This window comes from Sceloporus undulatus, chromosome 5 (assembly GCF_019175285.1).
Source record: "Sceloporus undulatus isolate JIND9_A2432 ecotype Alabama chromosome 5, SceUnd_v1.1, whole genome shotgun sequence".
Taxonomy (NCBI): Eukaryota; Metazoa; Chordata; class Lepidosauria; order Squamata; family Phrynosomatidae; genus Sceloporus; species Sceloporus undulatus.
The window spans coordinates 103,564,317-103,587,544 of NC_056526.1; the positions used below are offsets into that span (position 1 = coordinate 103,564,317).

At 42.6% G+C, this 23,228-nt stretch overlaps 1 protein-coding gene across 1 annotated transcript in view; it reads left to right on the forward strand.

The window, feature by feature from the left end:
• The window catches only part of LOC121931522 (zinc finger CCCH-type antiviral protein 1-like), a 42,521-nt gene that overhangs the window by 16,118 nt on the left and 3,175 nt on the right, over nt 1-23,228 (forward strand). The window contains exons 3-9 of the mRNA XM_042469383.1: nt 3,595-3,841; nt 3,938-4,060; nt 9,898-9,999; nt 13,384-13,507; nt 20,379-20,547; nt 22,338-22,458; nt 22,753-22,893. Coding sequence (XP_042325317.1) covers nt 3,595-3,841; nt 3,938-4,060; nt 9,898-9,999; nt 13,384-13,507; nt 20,379-20,547; nt 22,338-22,458; nt 22,753-22,865 — 999 coding nt within the window. The 3' untranslated portion in view covers nt 22,866-22,893. The remainder of the gene's footprint in view (nt 1-3,594; nt 3,842-3,937; nt 4,061-9,897; nt 10,000-13,383; nt 13,508-20,378; nt 20,548-22,337; nt 22,459-22,752; nt 22,894-23,228) is intronic.

The following is a 23,228-nucleotide window of genomic DNA, read 5'->3' on the forward strand; positions in this document are numbered from 1 at the left end:
ATAGACGCCGCAATACCTGGGGACGTACAACGTCCGATACGTAAATATGGCGGAGGCCGTGTGGAACGGCCGCCACCATATTGTACGTACAGAATATGTACTAGGGTTAGGGGGGTGCAGAATTACCGCCCCTTCCTAACCCTAGTACGTATTCATTACATACTATATGGCGGTGTGTAACCCGCCTCAGTCTTCTTCAGTGGTCAAGAAATGCTGAAAAGATAAATAATAATATCAGTGATTTGTCGTCATCATCATCATCATCATCAAGACCATATTGTAGATGAACCATATTACAAATATACCTGTTATAACAGCATAGAAGGTATAGCGATATATGTGGGCACATCCAATAAAGGTAAGGCACGACGATGACACATTGGTGTCCGAACGCCCAAACAAGCACCATCATGAAACGGCTAAAAATTAGCCACCTAGAGCAGCTCCTTTTTAGGGAGTACATCAGTGTTGTGCTGTGTGGCTGGCGTGGCACCAATGAGGGGCAGAAACGGGTGGCATGGAGCCGCCCATCTGTGTCCCCTCTTTGCTTCCCCAGTTCAGAAAAACCTTAAAATAATAAAATAATAAAAGTTTTATTTTTATACCGCCCTTCCACTGATCAGGGCGGTGTACAACATGTTAACAATTACAACAGTGACATAACATTACATATCTCAAGCATAGGAAAATAGCAAATAACAATGCAATTTCAATACAAAGACAGCATACAATACATGATAAAAATCAATACATGTCTCAAAAACAGCCAATATTACATAACAGCAATAACATATCCAAACAGAATTAGCCCAGCATTAATAACCAAACCCCAAGGCAAAGGGGGAAGGAAAAAAGTGTCATTCCCTAATGAACAAATTACAAAACCCCTACACAACCCAACAAAATTTAACAGAAACTAATAATTCCCGTTCCTCCCCCCAAAAAGGCTTCCCACCCGCACAGTTGGGCGGTACTGGCGCTGATGGAGATTGCGCCTCAAGTCCTTGGGCCGACCAGGTGGAAAGTGCGGCCAAAGCCCTCCGGGGCGTCCTCCGGCGGCGAGAGAGAGTTCTCCGGGCCGCTGCCCAGATGGAAAGAGGGCGGGCGGCGTCCTCTTCAGGGAGGCCGGTGAGCCGGCTTTGTAGGGGCCGCTCTCACCGGCCCCTCCCCTTGGGAAAACGCCGCTCGGCGGCGAGAGAGTCCTCCAGGCCGCTTGACCCTTCTTCTCTGTCTAGCAATCGTCCCATTTCTCTCCTTTCTTTTCTTTCTTTTTTAAAATTATTTATTTTTATTAATATATTAAAAACATATAAACATTTACATAATGAAACACATATCAACATACAAATGACAAACATGGACACATGAAATGCAATGACTAAATCACGCACACAAAGAAAACATATAACTGACTTCCTCTTTTCAAACTAAGTAGATTATTGTATAAATCTTACTTTTTTTTCTTTTCTAAAGATAAACTAAACCTGTTTTACCCTTATATCCCACTCTCACATTATATATTCACATCATATATTCATTTATTTATTTTTATTTTTTCAAATTTCCATTATTTTTACTTTCCTAAATATTGTAATACCCATTTAAGTTTCCAAAATGTAATTACCTGTACTTCTTTCCATTCTTCCTTTATATTATAAACTGTTTCCTCTTTTAATATCACTGTTAGCTTATCCAAGCTTAACCTCCTTCCTTTTCTTTCTTAAGGTTTTGGAATGGGTCATGTATTCTCACTGTCTTGAGTTTCTTGAGGCTAACTCCATCTTAGATCCCTTTCAGTCTGGTTTCCACCCATAGCACTCTACAGAGATGGCTCTTACAAAGATCCCGGATGATCTTTTCTAGACCAAGGGTAATGGCCTTTATCTGTCCTCATTCTCCTCAGTTTGTCTGTGGCCAATGACACCATCAATCACTGTCTCTTATTTGATATACTTTCTTACCTTGGGTTCTCAGACTCTGTTCTCAGTTAGTTTAAATCTTATTTGTCAGACATATCTTTTGCAATGGTCACTGGTGGTCAGGTTTCGTCTCCTGTTCCATTATCTGTTGGAGTTCCACAGGGCTCTGTTTTGGGTCCCCTGTTGTTCTCTCTTTATACACTGTCCTTAGGCAAACTCACCAGTTCTTTTGGATTTTCTTATCATGTGCACGCCAACAACACTCAGCTGTATCTTTCCACCCCTGATCTTTCTCCAGGACTTGTACAGCAAGTTCCATCTTTCTTACAGTTGTTTCTCAGTGGATGTGGCACCGATGTTTGAAACTAAATATGTCTAAACCCAAGCTTCTTGTTTTTCTACCAAAGCCTACGATGCCATATTCCTTTTCTATTCTTGTTGACCTGTGAAGGAAGCCTGCAGTCTTGGTTTCATTTATTATTCCTCCTTGTCGTGTATCCCCCAGATTCAGGCCATGCCAAAGCGTGCAGATTCTTTCTCTATAATATTGCTAAAATCTGACCGTTTCTTTCGGCCTCTACTGCCAAGATTCTGGTCCATGCCCTTGTGATCTCGCGAATAGATTTTTGTAACCTCCTTCTGGCAAGGCTTCCTCTTTCTCACCTCCATCCTTTAATTTCTAACCAGCATTTAGCTACTCACATTATCATGTCTGCTCACCACTTTGATCACATTTCTTCTTTATTGTCTTCCCTCCATTCCCTTTCTGTATTAATTACAAACTTCTGTTGATGACTTAGAAAGCTCTGCATAGGATGGCCCTCCTTATTTATCAGAACTTCTTTCTCCTTACCTTCTCACTCATGCCCTCCGTTCTGGTAGTCAAGGACTGCTGTCCCAGCCAAGGATTTTCACGGCACTATCCTGGATCTGCCCCTTTTCACTTGCTGCCCCTCACTCTTGGAACCTCCTTCCCCCATAGGCCCAGTTCATCACCTTTTTAACCAACTTCAAAACTGAGTTAAAGACAATACTGTTCAGGGAAATGTTCCTAGACATTAGTTGGTTGTTATCCAATATTATTTTAATTTGTTGTCTGTAATATTTTATTGTTGGATTTTAAAATGTATTAATATGTATTATGTTTAATATGACAATATTTTTAATGGAATATCCCATTTTGCATATATTTATATCTATACATGCCTGCTCACCCACCCATATTAATTTATGGTTCCCTATATGCAAGTCAATTTTTCGTGCTTTTGGCCAATGACCTTTGCATAAACAACAATACAAATTTACAGCCCTGGTGGCGCAATGGTTAAATGCCTGTACTGCAGCCATTCACTCAAAACCACAAGGTTGTGAGTTCAAGACCAACAAAAGGGCCCAAGCTCGACTCAGGCTTGCATCCTTCCGAGGTCGCTAAAATGAGTATCCAGACTGTTGGGGGCAAATTAGCTTACTTGCTAATTAGCTTACTTACTGTTCACTGCTATGATCTTTGGAATAGCGGTATATAAATAAAACAAATTATTATTATTATTATTATTATTATTATATAAATAAAACAAATTATTATTATTATTATTAATATACAAAATAGCTCAGACAAGTATGATATGGATGACAATTCCAGCCTATGACTCTTCTGTTTTCTCCTTATTTCCAGGTATGCAATGCCTACAACAAGGGTGGATGCAACCAGCAAGATAATTGCACTAGGCTTCATATTTGCAGATACTTTCTTAGAGGAACGTGTCGCTTTCCCCAATGCAAGAGGTCTCACTGCTTTATGGAACCAAAAGCTCTGAAGCTGTTGCTTGCAGAAGGAGTGGATGATAAAACAGCTTTCAATATTCAGACAATCTGTGATTACAGAACTGCTACATTGGTTGCAGAATTAGAGAAATGCAAAAGTGAGTACAAGTGAATATGGGAACCATATAGGCAACAAAAGACAACTTGGATCTTTCTTTCTCTTCATTTCTTAAAGCTTTTCTCTGTTGTTTTAGGCTCTTCCTCAAGCCACAAACCTGAAATACATCTAGAAAAGTCAAATGCTGGGAATGAAAGGAAATCCACACTTGAGCAGTCTTTCGACCTTATTGATTTTGGGAACACAGACCCTAGCCAAGGTGAGCCACTCCATTTCTTAATGCAGGACCCAAGTGGGTTCAGTAGGTCTAAGCCAGCACATTTTTATTTTTATAGGAAAGGTTTTAAACCTTCCTAGGCCAGGGTCCCACCATGGAACTAAATTTCCATGGTGATGGGATTCTGTGCTCTTGTGAAGCCAGAGACTATGCTGACAATAACAGTGCTGCTGGTAGGTTCTCCCATGTCAGACAGGCTTTTGCTGAAGAACCAGAATAAATGTGCTAGACAGTACTGAGCAGCAACAGTTGTAGTGCAGGTGACACTGGCTGAGGATATCTCAGAGACAACAGCAGTGGCACCACAGCTAACACTTCTTTAACACTGTGCAGGAGGCACAGCAAACCCCTTTTGAATGTATTTTATTATGAAAACCCTGTGATGAAACAATCCAAAACTAAGCAAGAGATAATACCAGAAGATGAGACTCCCAGGTTGGAATGCACTCAGTGAGCTACAGTGGTACCCTGGGATACGAATTGATCGCGTTACGAAATTTCCGGGGTACGAAAAAGTTAGCTTGGAAAAAACTGTTCCGGGTAACGAAAGATTTTTCGGGTTACGAAATTTTTTTTGGTGTGTTTCGGCGCTTTTTGGCACGAAATTTAAAAGCCGCGGCTTTCCAGCGCTAGCGGAAAGCCTTTTTTCGGGTTGCGAAATCTTTCGGGTTACGAACGGCGCCGCGGAACGAATTAAATTCGTAACCCGGGGTACCACTGTACAGAGAAACAGTGGAGGACAGATATGTGCTGAGGCTTGTGATCTAACTAGACTCAAGCCAAAAGGATGTTCAGCTGTTGGTGTGCTCAGATATAAAAGGAACATCTGAAGCTGCAGAACGCATATTATAGGAACATGTGGAAAGCATAAATCATGGGATGCTAGACATAATAAAACAAGACATGAAATGTATAAATGTTGTAATACTTGGGTTAAATGAACCAAAGTGGACAGGAATGGAACATTTTCAGTCTGCTAAATGCAATGTTTTACTTAGAAAATGAAAATTTAAGAAGAAATGGGGTGGCATTAATGATGAGGAGAGATGTAGCAAAAGCAGTTAAAGGATATAATACAAAGTACAACTGAATAATATCAATACTATCTCAGGGAAAGGTCATCAGTACAACCATACCCCAAATTTATGTTCCAACCCCAGAGGCAGAATTGACCACACACCAAAACAGGACTTGTTGTTAATCATAGGCAACTGGAATGCAAAAGTGGGGAACAGAGCAGAATCAAAGATTGTAGGAAAATTTGGCCCAGGATCAAGAGATGAAGCAGGAGATTGAGTGAATTTTGTGGGGCCAACAGTTTATTCACCACAAACACATCTTTTAATTAGCCAAAGATGCAACTGAATACATAAACATCACTTGATGCCAAATATAGAAATAAAATAGACTGCAGTCATCCCTCTCTTTTTGTGGCCTTGGGATCCACAACCTCATTCTTTGCAGATGGCAAGCAGGGAGGGAACAAAATGGCATGTGCGGCCATTGAAATACATAGGTCCCCAATATTGGCGAGTTTTCAGATTCGCGAGGGGGAGTGATCATGAATGATCCCCCATGAATTGGAAGGGACGACTGTACATTATTGGAAGCTCCATTCCCTCAGGAAAAACAAGACCAAGAGAAGATTGTGACAAAGACTATAAACTCCTGATATTAATCATTAGACTAAATCTAAAGAAGAACATAGAACCAACTGTCATGCTGAAATATAACCTGAAGAACATCCTCATAGAATTTAAAGATACTGTGAAAAATATATTATTAAGCCTAATTGAAGGAGAGTAAGAGCAATTCTGGATTGAAGCTAGAGACATTGTGAGGAAGGAATGCAAAAAGACTATCTGCATCCAAAAAGAAAGAAAAGACTCACTGGACGACAGATGAAACTTCTTAAGCGCTTAAGGACTGATGAGAAGCACAGGTAAAAGGGGATAGAAATAGAGTCAGAGCCCTGAATGAAACTGTCCAGCCACTCATGTGCAGGGACAAAGAGAAATACAATAATAATCAATAGAAGATGACAGCAGAAACAGTAGAACAAGAGACCTCTTTCACAAGATCTGAGAAATCAAAGGAAAATTTAACCCAAGACTGGGGGAATGCTCTATAGTCAGCAGGGATGCGCAGTGCATAATCAAGAAGAAATAAAAAGCCAGTGGAAACAATACATGGAAGAACTATGTAAAAGAGATGAAAGGATTACAGATTCATTCAAGGAAGAAGCGTTTGAAGAGGAACCAACAATGAAAATGAACCAGTAATAGAAAATAAGTGGAAGCCATACTGAAAGCACGTGGGAGAAATAAATCACCTGAGACAGATGGCATACAACCACCTAAATACTGTAAAGGCATCAGATCACATCTGATATTGAAAGCTACACAGGGTAAATCACTGGTTAGTAGTTGGATGGGAGACTGCTGAATACGAGTGCTATAGGCTATATTTCAGAGGAAGTATCAGAGTTTAACCTAAGTCCCATTTCTCAACAATAGGTTAAACTCTGACACTAAGCATTGAGCATCCATGGATTTTGTTATCCACAGGGGATCTCGGAACCAAACCCCAGCATTTAACAAGGGTCCACTGTATTCTACTTTGCTCCCCTTTGGTCATTTCAGTCGGTGTGTGTGTATACATACATACACACACACAAGTTCCTACTCCCTTCAAGAGTGCGAAGGTATTTTTCCAACTTAGCAGATTTGCAAAATAGAAACAAAAAACCTCCCCCTTAGAATGGTTTGAAATACAGAGCAATGGAGCAGGTGTAGGTGAATTAAGCTCCTTAATTAATTCTGCAACAAGTGTTTTGGATTTTGGAATATTTGCATTTGTTTAAGGAGATACCTTGCAAACAGGGCACAAGTCGAAAGCCTTGCATGGTATATTTTGTGGCTTTTGCTTTGTGAGTTTGTAATCTTATTTTTGGGGACAGTGTCCCTTTAAATCCCTTAATGAGTACTCTCTCACACACACACCCTTGAGGGTGCATCTGCACTATAGAAATAATGCAGTTGGAGACCACTTTAATCATCATGGCTCCATCCTACAGGAATCCTGGGATTTGTAGTTTGGTGGCATTCATTAAATCCTGCAGTGCAGTTAGTGTGCAGATGCCCTCTGCAGAGTCCTGGAAGTCATAGTTTTGTGACATGCATTAACTCTGCAATTCATGTGCAGACCTTCCCTGTAGAATAAACAGGATTCATAGTTTGGAGACATGCATTAACTCTGCGGTGCAATCAGCGTACAGCTCTACCCCATAGAATCCAAGGATTTGTAGGTTTTTGGTCACATGCATTAATTCTGTGGGGCAATTACAGTAGTGTGTAGATGTGCCCCAGAGAAGCCTAGGATTCATAGTTTTGTGACATGCATTGAGTTGGAGGTAGAATCCATGTGCAGCTCAACCCCATAGAACCCCACTAGGATTTGTAGTTTTGTGACATACCTTATTTTTGTTGTGTGGTTTGTGTGCAAGTGTAGAATCCTGGGATTTGTAGCTTTGTGGCATGCGTTAATTCTGCAGTGCAGATTAGCCCCTTTTCAGGGCAGCTGTTTCAGTCACATTTTGCAATCACACTTTGCCTAGTGGTGCATCTAAACCAAAGAAATAACACACTTATAGGCCACTTTTAACTGCCATGGCTCCATGCTACGGAAATCCGGGGATTTGTAGTTTGGAGACATAGCCACACTCTTTGGCAGTGAAGGTGAAAGGCCTTGTAGAAGATAGAGGCTGGTGGGATATCTAGTCCAGCCGCTGTTTTGCACTGACTCTACAAAATTCAGGCAGAAAAGTTTTCTCCAGTTCTGAAACCTGAGACTCTTAGGAACTCAAGGGGCTTCTTTATACTCTGGATATTGTCAGACTCCAACGCCCATCAGCCCCAGCAGTCCAACGATACCTGGAGGGTAACCTCTTCTATCTCTGATTTAAACCCAGTGTGCTGCGGTGGTGATTTTTTTGGGGGGGGGCAATTGGGGTTCAAATCCTCATTCAGTCATGAAAACCCATTGGGATGACTTCAGTCAAGTCTCACTCTTCCCTAAGCAATGATTACCAAACTTTGGTCCTCCAGATGTTTTGGGCTTCAACTCCCAGAATCTCCAACTGAAATCCAAAACATATGGAGGACCAAAGTTTGGGGATCACTGCCTTAAAAGGTAGACAACGGCAAACCTCTTTATGAAAAACTTGGTCAAGAAAACTGGGAGAAGGTCATCATTAAGTCAAGAGTTGACTTGAAGGCATCAGATGAACCAGTGTTGTGTTGTGTGTTGGGAACTATAGTTTGAATCCCTTCTCAAGCCTACTTACTAACCCAGCAAATGTCCTTGGCCAAGTCATATTCTTTCAGCTTCAAAAAAAGGCAATGGACAACCTCCTCTGAAGAACGCTGGCCAAGAAAACCCCACAAGAGGGTGACCATAAGCCAATATGAAGGCATGCAACAATTCCAGAGGATCTCAGGCCCCCATTATCCAGGATAGGTTAAATTCTGACACTCAGCATTGCAAACCCAAGCCTCATTTCCCCTGAAGATATATCATTGAATACAAAAATCAGATTGTCCATGCCATCGTATTTCTCATATATGGTTGTGAAAGCTGGACAATGAAGAAAGCTGAAGAGAATAAACTCATTTGAAATGTGCTGGAGGAGAGTTCTGCAGATGCCCCAGATTTCCCAAAAGACAAATAAATGGGTCCTAGAGCAAATCAGGCCTGAACTCTTTCTAGAGCCCTGGCGGCGCAGTGGTTAAATGCCTGTACTGCAGACACTTGCTATTAAACCACAAGGTTGTGAGTTCAGTACCAGCCAGGGGCTCAGGGTCAACTCAGCCTGACATCCTTCTGAGTTCACAAAAATGAGTACCCAGCTTGTTGGGGACAATTAGTTTACACATTGTAAGCTGCTTAGAGAGTGCTTAAGTGCATTGATAAGCAGCATAGAAATGCACTCGCTATTGCTACTGCTAGAAGCCAAGATGACTAAACTGAGATTGTCTAATTTTGGTCATATCAAGAGAAGACATGACTCCCAAGAATAGACAATAATGCTTGGCAAGATAGAAGGCAGGAGAAAAAGGAAGACTACTTTACAGTGGATAAACTCAATCAAGGACGCGACATACCTGAGCCTGCAAGACCTGAGCAGGGCTGTTGATTACAAGGTGACTTTAAGGTTTCATTCATAGGATCATCATAAGCCGAAGTTGGCTTGACAGCAGTTAACAACAACTGAGACCCAGGATAGAGCCCTAACATTTAACCTTTACTTACCCTCCCCCCCTTTAAATTGGTATTTATAAATCCATATTGGTTTATTGCCATCTGTGTCTTTAGTAGTTTTTCCAGTGTAAGGAGTTCTGATATTCACACAGACAGATACTGACAGGTGATTTGTCTGCCTCATTAGGAAGAACTTCTTGACTGTAAGAGCTGTTCACCAGTAGAATACACTCTCTGGGAGTGTAGTAAGGTCTTCTTTGGAGGTTTTTAAACAGAAGCTGGATGGCCATCTGTCAGGTGTGCTTTGATTGTGTATTTTTGCATGGCAAGGGGTTGGACTTGGTGGCACTTGAGGTCTCTTCCAGCTTTATGATTCTGTGTTGATTCCCTGCAGTATTAATTTGCATTGACAGTGCTGAAGAGAGAATGGGGTGAAAGAATGTCTGTGACTCATTCTTGATAAAAGGAGCGCTGTTCTGTGACTCTTCTTAGATATATTTGGAGTAAGCAAGAGAGATAATCATTATGTGCCTTGATTCTTGTTTCCTTTTCTTTTACAGATGAGACAATAGCTCATGGTACTACATCTCATCAGAAAGCAGAAAAGGAGAAAACAGAGGAGATATGCCTGTATTATATCTTTCGGTTCTGCAAGCATAAAAGTAATTCTCTCTAGAAAGTGGGAGCCAGCATGGCATAGTGCAGGGGTAGACAACCTGTGGCCCGCGGGCCAGATGCAGCCCAGCAAGGCCTTAGGACTGGCCCCAGCCCGGTCCTGCCGCCGATTGCCACCGGAGCCTTTGGCCTCTCACGTGAGGGTGTGGGGCCTTTGGCCTATCAGGAGGAGGTGGTCAAGGGGGGCAAGCGGCGGACAAGGGGGGCAATTGTCTATAGATGCCTCCGAACCATGCATTTATATTAACATTTTTTAAAAAAATCAGCAATTTTTTTTGCGTGTCCCCCCCCCTTTTTTTTTTAAAAAAAAGTGTCCTCCATTTGAAATTTTCATCCTACATTTGTCCCGGTTTATTTATTTATTTATTTTTAAAAATATTTAATTATTTATTATTTGGCTTCAGCCCCCCAGTTGTCTGAGGGACAGCAACTCGGCCCCCGGCTCAAAAAGGTTGCCTACCCCTGGCATAGTGTATTGTGTGTTGGACTATTACTCTGGTTTGAATCCTGGCTCGGACATTTAAACCCACTAGGTGATCTTAGGCAGGTCACACTCTCTCAGCCTCAGAAGATGGCAATGGCAAACCCCCTCTGAGGAAATTTACCAAGAAAACATGATAATGTTGCCATAAATTGGAAATGACTTGAAGGAACACAACAACTCCAGAAAAAGCCAAGGTTGTGTTTTCATGTAGGCTTTCCTCTGAAACAGTGAACTACCAACCCAACAATATATTAATGTTAACTCAAGAGGCAGCCTTTGGGAGTTGAAGAAAATATGGCCACAGTTTCTACATATTTTTAGAGAAGTGTTAGGAAGTGTGCGTAGATAAATAGTAGGCCCCTCTATTGTCTTAAACTGAGTGGGAATAAAGGCAATAAATCAGAGGCAATAAAATCTGGCTTCTTCATTTGACATTACAAAGCACTTCCTATGAGAACTGTCTTTGCTCTATCCAGCATGAGGCCTATGTCCACTATAATGGAAGAGTGCAGCTAGTTTCTTGGGACAGGCTCTGCATTCTCAGATGTGGAGACTAGTTTAGGCATTGCAACAGGTAAAACAGCATAGCACATTGCTTTACTAGCTGGTGGAAGAATCAAAGTAACACAGTTTAAAATTAACTTGTTACTAATGATTGAGTAATGAGCAGGAAATAATTTTCTACAGTAATATTTCCCAGCTTTGGAAGAGATTGTGTGGCATTTGGGGGAAGAGTGTCATTCAGACTCTGATAACACCCAATCCTATTTTTAATTTTCATTGAGCAGTGATGACTGTTGCTGAATGAGAACAAGTGAAAAATGATGTATCATTGCAGAACTCAAAGGATCCCTTGGGCTTTAATGAACTGCTGCCACCTTTGTCAGACCTTTAAGCCGATTGTTGTTGTTGTTGTTGCTGCTGCTATTGTTGTTGTTGTTGCGTGCCTTTAAGTCATTTCTGACTTATGGTGACCCAAGATTTATTTTATTTTATTTTAATTAAAATTTATTAATACATTCTAAAACAAAACATGACAACAAACAGTACCCTAAAACAACAATAAATAAAGACAATAACCCAGATAAAGCCTTGAAAATTATAGATAAAAGGTATGTTTGGGGATCCTGAAAGAATCTTTTCATTAAAATTTAGCTAAAATTGAGGGATGTCTAGAGACAAAATCTTGCTGGATGTATTCAATAAATGGGTGCCAAATCTTATGAAAGGTCAATCCAGAGTGTAAGCCCCTCACTCTGTTGTTATTATCTGCCATTTTCTCTATTAACCACAAGTCCCAGGACTTTATCACACCTGTTTTTTCTCCATTACAGGTACAGAAAGAGGACACGGGTGTGCGCGACCTGTGAAAAACGGATTTTATCACACATGAAAGCGTACTCCAAAAGGCCCTGTTCCGTCCCCTGGTGCCCAGCCATCCCCATTCAGTGCTGATGGGCGCCATTTTGCTTGGTTGGAAGACTTCCAACCAGGAGATTTCACGCGTCTCAGCACTGAACAGGGACAGCTGGGCACCAGGGGACGGAACGGGGCCTTTTGGAGGATGATTTCGTGTGTGACAAAATCCATTTTTTGCAAGTGGCGCATGCACCCGAGCATCCTCTTTCCTTACCTGTAATGGAGAAAAAAACAGGTGCAATAAAGTTCCCAGAGTCTAGTCCACCATCCTGCAATAGTCAGCTTTCCAGTTTTCCAGTTCTTGGCTATCTCAAGCCTGGCAACAGCCAGAAGCAAACTAATAAGTTCTTTATGCTGCAGGGCTTTATTTTCATTCATAAAAATGGAGAACAGGAGCAGGAGTGGGGATAATTGTATACTTTGTTTAATGATCTTGGAGATCAGTTGTAAAATTTCTGTCCAGTACTCATACACTAAGGGATAATCCAGCCACAAATGTACAAAGGTTCCCCTACCTTCACAACGCCTCCAGCATTTTGGATTAGCATTGGTAGACATACGAGCCAATTTGACTGGGGTGAGTACCATTGATGGACCAACTTGATAGTATAGTTAGCCCTTCTTATATACAGATTTTTTATACACGGATTCAAGCATACATGGTTTCAAAATGTTCAATATATATATATATATATATATAATATCAAACCTTGAGTTTCCATTTTTTATAAAGGGCATCATTTTGCTATGTCATTATATTTGATGGGACTTGAGCATACACAGATTTTGTTATACATGGGGGATCTTGGAACCAAACCCCAGCGTATAACAAGGGTCCACTGTATTCTCTTTAATGGCAATGGAACTAATTTTAAATGGTAAATGTGTCCATATATTTTCCCAGGTCTTACTATCAGTTGAAAGGGAAAGTTCTGCTTCCCATCCTGCCTTGTGAAGTGTTGAGTTCCCAAATGTTTCTTCTAGCAGACAACTATATATGGATTCTATTTGGCCTTTAGAATATATAGACAGAGAGACACACATGTTTTCAAAAAAAGTAAGTGGGCGAGGATATTCCTGTATCTGAAGCAGTTTCTTTAATAATAATTGTATCTGTATTATTTGATACTAGTTCTGATGACCAGGGCCCAGATGGTGACCCAAGATTAACTTATCACAGGGTTTTCTTGGCAAGTTTTAGAGAGGGTTTGCCATTGCCATCCTCTGAGGTGATTACCAGTTTATGAAATCTGTACTCTTTGTTCCTTGCTGTTTCTTGTTTATGTTGTTTTTAATAATTTGTTTTGTTGTTGTTTCAATAACTGTTAAACTGAAAATGAAAATATCCTGTTAAAGAAGCCAAGAGGTATTTATTTTGTTATCTACTTTGTTATCTACTTTGCTTTCATGTTTTGTTCTTTGTTCAAAAAATCATTAAGTCCCTTCCTTTAATTTGTTCTGTTTGTAGACAACTGCAGCATGATCCATTACCATTTGCCTTATCGATGGCAGATAAATGGTGGAAATGGTTGGAACGATTTGTCCAAGGGAGAGGAAATAGAAAAAGCCTATTGTGACCCAAGCATTACCAGGTATGACGTGGGTCCCTCCCACGTTGTGGAAAGCTCTGGTGGGAATTTGTTTTCTACTTGCAGAAGTTTAACCCTTTACTTAGTATGGACCTCTTTCCTTTTTCTTTAACTGCCGTCACTTTGAAGGTAAAAATGGTGCCATGCAATGACACTCTTGTTCAGTCACAAATATATCTTGCTGTTCTCCTGGCTAAGGAGGCTGTCTTCGAAAAGAAGCGATAGCACGAGCATTTGCTGATGGTTCTGTGTTCAGTGTGGAGGAGTAAAGTCTGTTCAGTTCGATGTGAAGTCGAAAGCTTTCACAGCCGGCATCTATAGTTTTTTGTGAGTTTTTCGGACAATGGGACTGTGTTCTAGAAGAGTTTTTCCTGACGTTTCACCAGCAGCTGTGGCTGGCATCTTCAGGGAATGCTGGCATGAAAGAGAGTGGGATATACATACTGTTGGTTGAGGGGAAGTGATTTGCATGTTAATCTGTGTCAGATTAACATGCAAATTGCTTTGCCTCAACCAACACTCTCTTACATGCCAGCATTCTTTGAAAATACCAGCCACAGCTGCTGGCAAAACATCAGGAAAAACTCTTCTTCTAGAGCATAACCGCATAGCCCAAAAACTCCACAAAAAACTATCTCTTCAGTTCATCTTTATTACAGTCATAGACCAGCAGGGGTAAAAGGGGGATACAGAATAAAAGAAGGTAATGGTAAAAACAATGGTAAAATCAAGGTAAAAACAGTGTAAAAACCAGGCATAGCTTCAGCAGGATTCCAGCCATTTGCTGTTGGGGATACAGGATTAAAGAAAGTAACGGTAAAAGCAAGATAAAAACAAGGTAAAAGCCAGGTAAAAACAGTATTTCCTTTTAAAATCCAATGTGGTAGGGCAAGATTAATACTAGTCTACTGCAGAGGTCATTGCCTGACGGATTTTAATTTATGATGAGCCTTAGGTGAAGGCTGAGAAGATGTGACTTGTACAAGGTCACCCACTGGGTTTCAGAATCATAGAACATTGCACAGAATCACATAACATTTATGTTATATCCAGATTGGTGTCCAAAAGCAGTAAGGAAGTGTAGAATTGACTGATGTGTCCTTGGTGTTTATACAACAGAGGTGAGATAAAGCTGAGGCCGATGTCCTTTTAGTATGAGCACTGGAGTAATACATGCTCTGTTGTTTCTATTTGACCAGAGTCTCAGGAACATAGTCTGTCTGAGAGGGGGATCTTCTTATATTGGTTTTCAAGAACAGCTGAGGGGAGGGCTTGGCATTAAGCCAAAGTAAAGGCTATTTGGTGTTTTGGTACTTCAAATTTTGCTAAATATGCCATAGGTGATGCCACATAGCTGTTGGAGTCACTGACAATAAAAGTTTAGGGACTAGCTAGGTCTAGCTGTCATCTGTTGTTTGATGTGCTATTCAACATCTTTATCAATGACCTGGATGACAGAATTGGGAGCATACTTATCAAATTTGCAGATGACACCAAATTAGGGGGAATAGCTAATACCCCAGAGGACAGGATCAAGATTCAAAATGACCTGAATAGACTAGAAAGCTGGGCCAAAGCTAACAAAATGAAATTCAACACAGAGAAATGTAAGGTATTGCACTTAGGGCGGAAAAATAAAATGCACAGATATAGGATGGGTGACACCTGGCTGAATGAAACTACGTGTGAAAGGGATCTAGGAGTCCAAGTAGACCACAAGTTGAACATGAGTGAACAGTGTGATGCGGCAGCTAAAAAGGCCAATGCTATTTTAGGCTGCATCAATAGAAGTATAGTGTCTAGATCAAGAGAAGTAATAGTGCCACTGTATTCTGCTTTGGTCAGGCCCCACCTAGAATATTGTGTCCAGTTCTGGGCACCACAATTCAGAAAGGACATTGAGAAACTGGAGGGAGCAAGCTTGTTTTCTGCTGCTCCAGAGAACAGGACCCAGAACAATGGATGCAAGCTCCAGGAAAAGAGATTCCACCTGAACATTAGGAGGAACTTCCTGACAGTAAAGGCTGTTCGACAGTGGAACACACTCCCTCAGAGTGTAGTGGAATCTCCTTCCTTGGAGGTCTTTAAACAGAGGCTGGATGGCCATCTGTCAGGGATGCTTTGATTTGGATTTCCTGCATGGCAGGGGGTTGGACTGGATGGCCCTAGTGGTCTCTTCCAACTCTATGATTCTATGATGCTATGATGGTCGCTTTAGTCTTTTCATATCCCATGCTGAGCAAAAGATTTGGAGAGAAACTCAGTGAAGAAATTTTAGTCATCACTGTCTGTTTCCACGTAAACTGGAATTCATCAGTCAGGGTAAGTGGAGCAAGACTAGTGGGAAAGAACAATAGTCTGAGCCAGTAGCTGAGTATAGTCACCCACACTCTGGCCTCCATTTTCATAAAGCCTGGCTCCAGTCTCAGAATTGCATTAGAGACATACTTTGGAGCTTAGAATGCTGATCTTAGAAATTTGGGTTGCACAAATTCTAATGGCGCAGAGTTGGAGAGGGCTTCCAGCTGGGATCCATAAAGCAGTTGTGCAACCAAATTGGCTTCAAAGAGTTTGAGTGCCACTGAAATATAATGGCCTCCTCTTGTTATAAGAAATTTGAGAAGCTCTTCTGTATGTTACCAGCAGCATAGTCCCCATGAGCTTTCCTACTACCATTAGTGTGAAAAATTCCCCCCAGATATTTGAAGCAGGAGACCTGTTCGATCTTATGACTATCCAGTCTCAGTTCTTGGGCCTTTTAGCAAACACCATGATTTTGATTTTGGTAATTAAGTTCTAGCTGATCCTCTTTGCCACGGGTAGGCAACCTTTTTGAGCTGGGGGCCGGGTTGCTGTCCCTCAGGCGACTGGGGGGGCCGAAGCCGGGGGTGGAGCTTCAACCCTCCGGGGTGGGGCCACATGCCAGGGGTGGAGCTTCCACCCTCCAGGGCGGGGCCGCGTGCCGGGGGGTGGAGCTTCCACCCTCCAGGGGCGGGGCCGCATGCCGGGGCAGAGCTTCCACCCTCCGGGGGCCAGGCCTCCCCATCTTTGCTGGCCCCTGAAGGGGCCCCAGGCCCCGTCAGAGACCAGCAAAAAAGCTGGTGGGGGCCGCCAGCGCTGGCGGGCCCCCTGGAGGGCCCCAGAGATGGCACCGGGCCCCCCAGAAGCCCCCTGCTGCCCTCGTAGCCCTCCTGGAGGGCCCCAGCGACGGCAGCGGGCCCCCCAGCCCTCCTGGAGGGCCCCAGCGACGGCAGCGGCCCCCCACAGAGGCCCCCTCTGTTGAACAGGAGTGGAGCTAGAATGCAGCCTTGCTTTATGTCAGAAATCCCCTTCATTCATTTATTCATTTGGGGTTCTGTCATGATGAGTTAAAGAGTTTAGATTAAGTCATTTAAGTTAGTAATTTGTTACATGCACATTGATGATATGTACATACAGCCTTTACTTTGTTGTATGATGTGTTGGAATGTTTGAATGCGGCATCTTAGGAGTGGCAAACTGTCAAAAACTGCTCATCCTATCTAGTGGTGAACATAGCCATATATATATATATATTTATATATATATATAAATATAAATCTTAGAGTGTGTTAGCAATATATGTATGTATTAAATAAAGGTATGTATCTGTAGGACTCAGTTGGAAAGGCATTATGGGAAATGCCCCTCTGCGGCCATGATCTGTAATCGGATGGGTCACGTAAGCAGAACACTGGTTAGCAGGGCAAAGAATCCTTCACCCCATGAGACAGATTTATGACTGGGAGAGGTTCCACAGATACAAGTCATCAATTAAGGCATCAATAGCTTTCCCAGGGCAGAGAATGTCTGGAGACGAAATGATGCCTATATTTGGGTTGCTTTGATGTAGGGCTTCAACCTCCGCTGAGGGGGGTAAATTGGAGGAACCTAGGAGGGAAAGGAAACAAAAAGGTGGGGGTCCGTGATCTGTTTAAATTAAGGCTTCCCCTTTGTGTGCCTCAGATTCTGCAAAAACGTGGTCCAGGGTGCTTCTACCTTATTCTTTACAATAAACGTTTTGTTTTACATTAAGTTGTTTTGGATTTTTGGTCAGAGCAATCCCAAGTCTCACACTTTACACCCTTCTCAGTGGCAGTGGCATTGGTGAGATGACCCTGGGGGTTGCATTTTACTTTGAGTGAAGTCCCTTCATGCAACATACAAATTAGGTATAGTAGACGTCAGTCAATCGAGGAAGCCTCTAGTTTCCCCCCCCCATAGTTTGGTTGTAGATACAGAGTCAAAAGTGGCTTTGAAGTCTATAAAGACAACATAGGAGTTTATTACATGGGAGGCATCCCATGCAGAAATGGGATTTAAAACAGGATGTAACCCCCCAAAAAAACCTAAGAAGACACACAAAAGCACAATTGATTTTCAGACATATCGGAGTTAACGCAATATTAAACCAGCTAGAAAGTCGACAAAACATTATTCTTTTTTACTTTTGAGATTTTCCAGAAGTAAAAAGAATCGCGTTTTGTCTACTTTCTAGCCTGGTTAATGTCACGTTAATGCACCTTAATAGCAACATCGTCTGAAAATCACTTGCACTTTTGCAAGTCTTTTCTACTTTTTGTCCAGGTTAATGTTGGGTTAACCTGGAAGTTGTGAGATAATAAATCCACTTTAGCAGGGTTTTTCACTTTAAATCCCATTTTTGCATGCGATCGCCGGTGATGCAGAAAGAGAACAAAGAGGGTGACACCCCCAGGCCAGCCCCTTGAGCGCTGCTCCTCCTATCTCCAGGTTCCCGAATCAGACACCCTTTCGTTCTCATTCATTTGCCCCAAATCAGACTCCAGAGGCACAGGAAAATTTGCTAAAAAGCCACTATTTTTTAAAACCGGTTTATTGACCTAAAATTCAGATTTTTCAGGATAATTTGATTCAGATTCAATGGGAATGATATTGGAGCAATGCAGGTCGAATGCGCGCTCATATGGAAATGATGCACCCATGATTCGCGTAGTGATCTGCGTTATAGGCCAGTGGGAATGGGGCCCACAAGTGTCCTTATAAAGTGCTTGGAAGTGTTCCTCCCAGATACTTGTGGGGATGTGACAGTCCACTGTAGCTGGTGCATTGCATTGGGAGCTTGATGTAATATGCCAGAATAAAACTGAGTTGTTGGTTTTGACTGCCTGAATAAGTTTTGCCCAATGAATTTTTCATGACTTCTGTCTTCCTGTAGGCCAACAGTTTTTTGTAATCTCTCTTCTGCTGGAGCAACTTTGTTGCCACTTCTGGCATAGTATTGAATACATAACCCTGATAGATGGTCATGAGAGCTTTTTTAGCATTGACACATTCCTTGTCAAAGCATGTCTTTGAGTGATGGTGTTGTTGTTCTTGCCTCCAGTGTGCACTATTTTGCTGGTTTAGATAATGGAATAACACTTGGGTAAGGTTGTTGTAATTTTCCAGAAATTTATCAGAGGACTCCATTGATATCAGTTCATTCCGAAGACACTGAAGGAGATCTGAGGCCAATACCTTACATATTGTTTGATATAGCTGTGGAGTCCATTTAGGTTGTCTATAATTCCTTCCTGATGGCATTAGAAAGAGTTGGTAGCAATCTTTGGTCTGTGTCTCCTGAGTGAAGTTGCTTAGCTGTAGCCAAATGGGGAAATTATCACTTTCAAACTTAGGCATAATTTCTAAATCCGTGGCATTGGGGAGGGGGGGGTTAGGTCCTTTGAAATTATTATCTAGTCAGTTGTGCTTATTTTGGACCCAGAGAAATGTAAATTCAGCTGGACAGTTACTTTTCATAGCACTGGTGAGGATGCAAAGTTTTAATCTGAAGACTGATTGAGCCAGTCATAGGTCTGCAATATTTTATTTCTTGTCTAAAATGTGGTAAAACAGTTAATGAGAGCAAGCTCATAACAATGCAAAGAACTCAGAATCCTGGACAGCATGCAGCACTGAATGTTGCAGGGAATGTATTCTGCCAGAGGGAGAGCTGTTGACCCAGCAGGGGTCTGCATCAGCTGAAGCCTTGAAAAGACTGGCACATGGAGAGCTTTCAGAGGCTAAATCCCATAATGTCCAAGACCATATAGTTCAATTGGTTGAGAAATTTGGGAGCTAGCCCTTATGTACAAGTTGAGAGTGCATTAGAAATCATGGAGGAGGAATGCGAAGGAGGAATCTAATCTCCCTCTATTATAGGAGTTTACCGCATTAAAGTTGGAATGGCCCTTAAGCGTTCTTAAAGGGACCATTCCTGGAATGGGAGGTGGTGGGGAATGCTGTATATCACACAGCGGGAATGCCGCCGCCACCAAGCGTTCCCATTCTGTTCTGGGAGCGTTCCCCAGGGCTGATTTTCAGGAATGTTTTCAAGTGTTCTCTAAAATCGGCCCTCTGTGCAATATGCAGCATTCCCTGCCGCCTCCCGTTCCAGGAATGGTCCCTTTAAGAATGCTTAAGAGCCGTTCCAACTTTAATGCGGTAAACTTCAGAGTGTCACAGTGTTAGGAGAGGGAACTAGGAATTAGTCAACTCTTGCATCTGACTCATAAGAAAAAGGCACCAGAGATTGTGCCAACAGGAAGAGCAGAGTCCCATCAGACAAGTAGCTCATTCTCCAGTCTGCTCCTGTTGTTAAGTCTTTATGGTTACTTAGTATTTCTTTATAACAAATCACAAAATTGTCTTATGGTCTCATTTCCATTTGCTTGTTGGGTTTTGAGAACTTTTGGAGGTAGAACGGATGGGGAAGGATGATGGTAACATTTGGAAGACAATTAATATCCTAATTATAAATGGCATTGAATACATATATTTGGTGCTGTTACATACTTAGACATTCTTTCTCCCTATCTTGTTGTCCTTCCCCTAGTCTTTTGGACTTGGATATCAGTTTCAAGACCATGACCTGTTCAACTGCTCCAATTAGACGCCTGTCTACTCCATCATCTGTCACCAAACCTGCTAAATTTCTATTTACAACAAAGTGGCTTTGGTACTGGAAAAATGATGTGGGCCAGTGGGTTGAATATGGGACACAGGTCAGTATGCAGTGTGTTTATTTCTGGTGCCTTGCACAAGGCTAGTTGCAGAGATTATTAGGTCTGCTTCAGGCTTTATTTTTCAGAGAAATCTCAATCTGGGTAAGAGTGTATTAAGAGTCTTCTACACTCCTCCTTTTGAAAAGAGTAGTATAGAGTATGTACTGCCTTAATTTGAATAAAGTATCTTCTTGACCTCTGCAACAGAAACACCTGTACATGCTGGGTACAATGAATGCTGAATCAAATAAAGCTGCATTGAAAAACAATCTGATCCAAAATGGAGAACATCTTAAGAATGGAAAGAAATGAAGCTAAGGTTCCTTTTTAATGTTCATTGGCGGGGTACAGACCGCCGCTTTGCGGCGGTCCGCTGCCGCCGCCATTTGCTCCGCGCGGGAGCCGCAGCAGCCAAACCGCGCGACTCCTGCGCGGAGCAAAAAAGAAGCTCCATTTCGGAGCTTCTTTTTGCGGCGCCTCAATGACGTTGCGAGGCGCCTGGCGCGGACTCGCGACGTCATAGGCGCCGCGACACGTCTGGACGCTGTGCGTCCAGTACATAAAGATGGCGGCGCCCATGTAGAAGGGGCGCCGCCATCTTGTACGTATACAATACGTACTAGGTGTTAGGAGGGTGCGGAAGCACCGCCCCTTCCTAACCCTAGTACGTATTGTATACGTACTAAATGGCGGTTTGTATCCCGCCATTGTTAGTTAACATCAAGCAAACTCACATACTTCACAGAGGGAAAAAAAACTATGTTCAAATTCTGCAGTGTGGCTGAACCCAGCTTAGTTTAGACATTTCACAGCACAGTAACTACCTTGTATTGATCAGAAGAAGGCATTAAACTTTAAGTATGTCTTGTAAGCTTCAGCCTAGGAGCCTTGTCCTCAGGCTAGCACCCGGGATGGAACCTCTGGGCTCTAAGACTAATGTCCCGGCCCTGGCCCCGGCTCCCTCAGAACCTGTTGGCCGGAAGGAGCCGGGGCTGGGGCTTGGGTTTCAGGGCCCAGAGGTTCCATCATGGATGCTAGGACTGAGGACAGGGCTCCGAGACTCAAGCCTTGGTCTCAGCCCTGACCCCAGCTTTGGCTGAGTGGGAGCCAGACTCTGCCCCCCAGCCAAGCCAGGACAGAAGATTCAAAGGAAGAAAGATGGATGGATGGATAGATGGAAGGAAGGAAGGAAGGAAGGAAGGAAGGAAGGAAGGAAGGAAATAAGAACAGGGGTAAGAAAGGAGGGAGGTGAAAGAAGGGAAGGAAGGAGGGAGGAAGGGAAGGAGATGGGGGTGAGGGATTTTTGTCGGCAATGGCAGCACAGCCATTGGGGTCAATGAGGGCTTGCTATCTGCGGATTGCAAGTCCTCAGATAAGGAGGGCCCACTGTGTAACAGTTAATGTACTATTGGTGCGGTACAGAACGCCGAAAAAGGCACCCGGTTGGCACCTGTTTTCTTTCTGCAGGGAAGCCACAGCCGCCAAACCACGTAGCTTCCCTGCAGAGTAAAAAGAACCCACAAAAACCCATGTGGCCCTTGCATGACAATGGCAGTGCCGTGTGTACAGGGCACCGCCATTTTGATGCCCTCATCACGTGCTAGGGTTGAGGGGCGTCTGGAAGCACCACCCCGAGGCAACCCTAGCATGTGACGAGGGTGTCGGAAAGGACTGGTCTGTACCGGCTCATTAATGTTTCATAATGGGAGGAGACACCCAGCTGTGTGTATCCCAGTATTTCCATGTGAATTTATATACTGTATTGTTTCTTACAATTTCTCCCTCTACAGGATGGAAAAATCCAGGGCTCCAATTTAGGTTCTGATGATCTAGAGAATTTATTCCTCGCAAACCCAGATGACAGCATCCATTTCAATGCAGGCTCTCAGAATTATGAGATCAGCTTTAAAGGTACTGTATCCATTAATTGGTGGTATATTCAGAGTTCCTCAGCATCCCACTGCGCCTATAAGATTTCACTCATACTTTCTATCAAAATATTTACAGTAATGCCCTCCTTAGCTTACCTTTAATGGCTTGAGAATACTGATGGTGTGGAGACAGAAGAACAGTTTTGGGCTCCTCTGTTTTTGAATTCCTTCAGAGGCAAATGTTCTTCGATTCAAATTGAATTTTGATAGACAAATAATAGACCTTTCTATAAATGCCTCTGACTGATCTCTAAAAATATCTTTTTTTTTCAAGAGATGACCCAGAGAAACATGATGTACCTAACCAAGAGAGAGGTCCGGAGGCGCCCCAAGTTTGTTTCCTCTGAAGATGTAAAGGCGAAGAAAGGGTATAAGATCGCATTCTGATATAACTAAGATGCAGTGCCTAAATCAGGTACTTGAGGACTCAGAGCTGGGAAGTAGGGAGGCAGGCAAGTGTCAAGCAGATGGGCTGACCTCCAAGACAGCCAGGGCATCTGGAGGTGCCAAGGATTCAGCAGGTACTGTCCCTCAGCCAGAATTCTTCCCAGACCAGGAGGAGGTTAGGCAGGGGCCCTGGATTGGTTCTCAGGCATTAACCAAACGTTTGCAGTGAGGAGCCTGCTGACCAGGGCTATGTCTTTGCCTGTGATTAACTTTGTTTATGTCAAAAAGAGGCAAACTACAGAATACACATAAATATACACATACAAAATAGGCAGTCAAGTTTACAGAATAAAGCAACAAACA